Source organism: Mixophyes fleayi, chromosome 4 (genome assembly GCF_038048845.1).
Source record: "Mixophyes fleayi isolate aMixFle1 chromosome 4, aMixFle1.hap1, whole genome shotgun sequence".
NCBI classification, from domain to species: Eukaryota; Metazoa; Chordata; class Amphibia; order Anura; family Limnodynastidae; genus Mixophyes; species Mixophyes fleayi.
In genome coordinates this window covers 58793228-58796348 of record NC_134405.1, presented here as the reverse complement: position 1 = coordinate 58796348, position 3121 = coordinate 58793228, and the positions used below count along the sequence as shown (strand labels likewise).

At 33.8% G+C, this 3121-nt stretch overlaps 1 protein-coding gene across 1 annotated transcript; it reads left to right on the top strand.

Annotated features, from left to right (window-relative positions):
• Nucleotides 1-1987: 1987 nt before the first annotated feature.
• On the top strand, nt 1988-2893 carry LOC142149562 (olfactory receptor 1G1-like). The gene has a single exon (XM_075204890.1). It carries the CDS (start codon nt 1988-1990, stop codon nt 2891-2893), a length of 906 nt encoding a protein of 301 aa, XP_075060991.1.
• Nucleotides 2894-3121: the final 228 nt, after the last annotated feature.

The window sequence follows — 3121 nt, the reverse complement described above, 5'->3', positions numbered from 1 at the left end:
AAATAAATTATATTAGTATTTGTGCCTTCACTTTATTTTTAATTTGATCACAATTACCTAATTAGTTTGAAACCACTTAGTGGGAACTCCCAATTGATTATTCAACTGTGATCAATACCCAGATGTCACACTATATATCTGTACAAATCCTCATCTCATGGGGTTTCCTCAGTAAAGGATTCTCAGGTATATGAAGAGATCTTTTCTGTAAATACTGTTATTTGCACTGTTCACATCCTTCCAGAGCTATCCGTGCTTGTTTTTCTAGCCTATGATGTACATTTTGGTCCTAATATATTTGAAAGGTATGAGCATGACATATAGGTGTTTTCTGATGAATGCCAAATAGACAGAGATTTACTTATTAGTGACTGTTTGATTGACTATATTGTTAGATATTCATATTTTTAAAATATGTGCTACAAAAAAAAAAGGATGTTGGACTTTCATGTTAATAAAGAGTATAAATTTGTGAGGTGGTCACTGATGTTGGTAAAAATACAACATCTCACATATATATATATATATATATATATATATATATATATATATATATATATATATAAAACATACTTATCCACTTACTTATCCACTTTACCACTCTACCAGAATGTCCGGGAGTCTCCTGATTTCTGGGCAGGTCTACCGGGAGATCAAGTCTCTGCCTCTGTGACAAAATAGCAATTTCGAGCATCCAAAAAAGATTGCACATGCACTGCCTGCATTCCAACATGGTTTGTACAGTGCACATTTGCAATAATATTGCTGTATTTACTCTCAACTTTAAAAAAAAAGCCCATTGTGTATAAAAAAGATTAGGCGACGATCATGTTAGTATTTGTCCTTTTCTTAAAATTATAAATGATATTCTCAAAAGTTTCCCAGTGGAATCAACATCTTAAAATGATATTGTTCTCTCTAAACTGAACTAAAATGAGAACCAATAATGCTGTGCACATAACATGAAATGCCTGAAAGAGGAAAATATTTGAAACCAGTTTATATATGGTTTATAACCAACAGTAGCTATGAGATTCTAAATGCTTGTCCTGGTGCATACAAGGTGCACTTCTTTAAGTTAATGAAATGTTTGCAGGTGCATAAAATCATGATTTTATACACTTGTACACATTTCAACAATTTAAAAAAAGAGCATCTTGTTTTCACTAATTTCTAGATTTTTGGGGGGAGTAGGAGCACTCCCTTCAGGTGCTGCCATCTTTAATGGAGGCTCAAGAAGGTTTCAATTGTGACACCCTGAATATATAATTGTTTCACATTCTAAGGACTCACCTACAGGAGATGCCTTGATGTTGGCAGGTGACCATAACTGAATATAGCTATATTTTGCACAAAAATATCCTATTTATTTATATGCTGACACATAGTGATTTATATATTGTTTGTTTTAGAGCACAGGACTAGCTTTTCTTTAGCTTTTCCTACGGTGTTATAGAAAATGAAAGTAAACAACTGATTAGTTGCTCGCGACTCCAGCTAAAGCTATCTGTACACAGGTTTTCATAAATGTCACCTAGCAGGCCATTGCTACAACCGTGGTATTGATCTATTTAAATGCTGAGCCGAATGCTGCAGTTCCTTCAGTAATGTTTTGGTCATTACAAAAACCTGCTTATATTTCTCTGACTTTAGAGACACAAATATTTGAATAAGATCATGTCGAATTTTCGTGTCTGTCATTTACTGTTTCCCTTCTGTTGCACTATAGTAATGTTTTCCTGCATGTTAAATCTCATTCTCTGCATTTATTGCTTCTAAATATATCGAAAACTTTTGAAGATATTTGTATGTCCAGAATAAACTCTATTGTGTCCGCTGAGCTGGTAACATTTCATAAATTAAGAGTAAATTATGGCATATTTTAAAATAAGTATGAGCACTGACTTGCTACTTTATATAGTATAGCACTATATTTAGCAGTTATAGACTTAACAGAAGATGTTTTATTTTTCTCTACAATTATAAGATGCATGAAAATGACAAAAACAGCACTCTGCACGGGGAATTCTACATACTGGGTTTTTCCAGCAATGAAAAACTTACATTTTTAGTTTTGACTGGCATTGCAATTACATATCTGTTTTCCATGATTGGAAATATGATTATTACTCTGCTAGTTTGCTTGGTGGACCATCTGCATACTCCTATGTACTTCTTCTTGTGCAACCTGTCAGTCCAGGATATTGTGTGTGTTTCAAACATTCAGCCAAAACTCTTGTCCATCACAATCACCGGTGACACCAGAATATCATTCTCAGGATGTATCACACAGATATTTTTATTTGTACTCTGCATTGATACAGAATTTTACCTTCTTACCTCTATGGCATATGATCGCTTTGTGGCCATCTGTAAGCCTTTGCATTATTCCATAATAATGAACAAGAGGACATGCAGTCTCCTGACTTCTTTGTGTTGGATCGTTGCAGCTTCAAATGCATTGATGTTCTCTTTGTTTGTCTCCAAATTGTCATTCTGTAAATCTCATGAGATAAAGCATTTTTTCTGTGAGATGGAAACAATACTGACTCTATCATGCACGGACACCACACATGTTTTTGGAGTAATATTTGTTGAAAGTTTGCTTTTAGGGATGTTTCCAATGTTACTTATTATCATCTCATATGTTTTCATTATATCCACCATCATGAAGATTCAGACCTCAACAGGAAGACTCAAGACCTTCTCCAGCTGCTCCTCACATCTCACTACTGTGATGCTGCTTTGTGGGACCAGTCTTGGTTCCTATATGAAAACAGAGTCTGAACAATCTCATGAGCAAAATGAATGGGTGTCTATGCTCTATATGGTCCTCGTTCCAATGTTAAACCCATTAGTGTATAGCTTAAGAAAAAAAACAAAGATGTTTTAAAAGCTATGAAATTATTTAAATGAAATAATAGCATGCCTAATTCTGTGAATAAAAGAGACAGGTCACTTCCATTATGTTCCGTGATAGAGTTTATCACACTATGGTCCAAAAAGTGCAAATGATCTGTACTGTGTAGAATATGAGGAAAAAAACATGTGTTCTTCATCATTAATATAACGTGCACAAGACAGTAATATGTTTTGGATTATATATTATATATATATATAT

Bases quoted from the DNA above. Each gene is read 5' to 3' on its own strand.
- LOC142149562 (XM_075204890.1), top strand. From the start codon at position 1,988: ATGCATGAAAATGACAAAAACAGCACTCTGCACGGGGAATTCTACATA.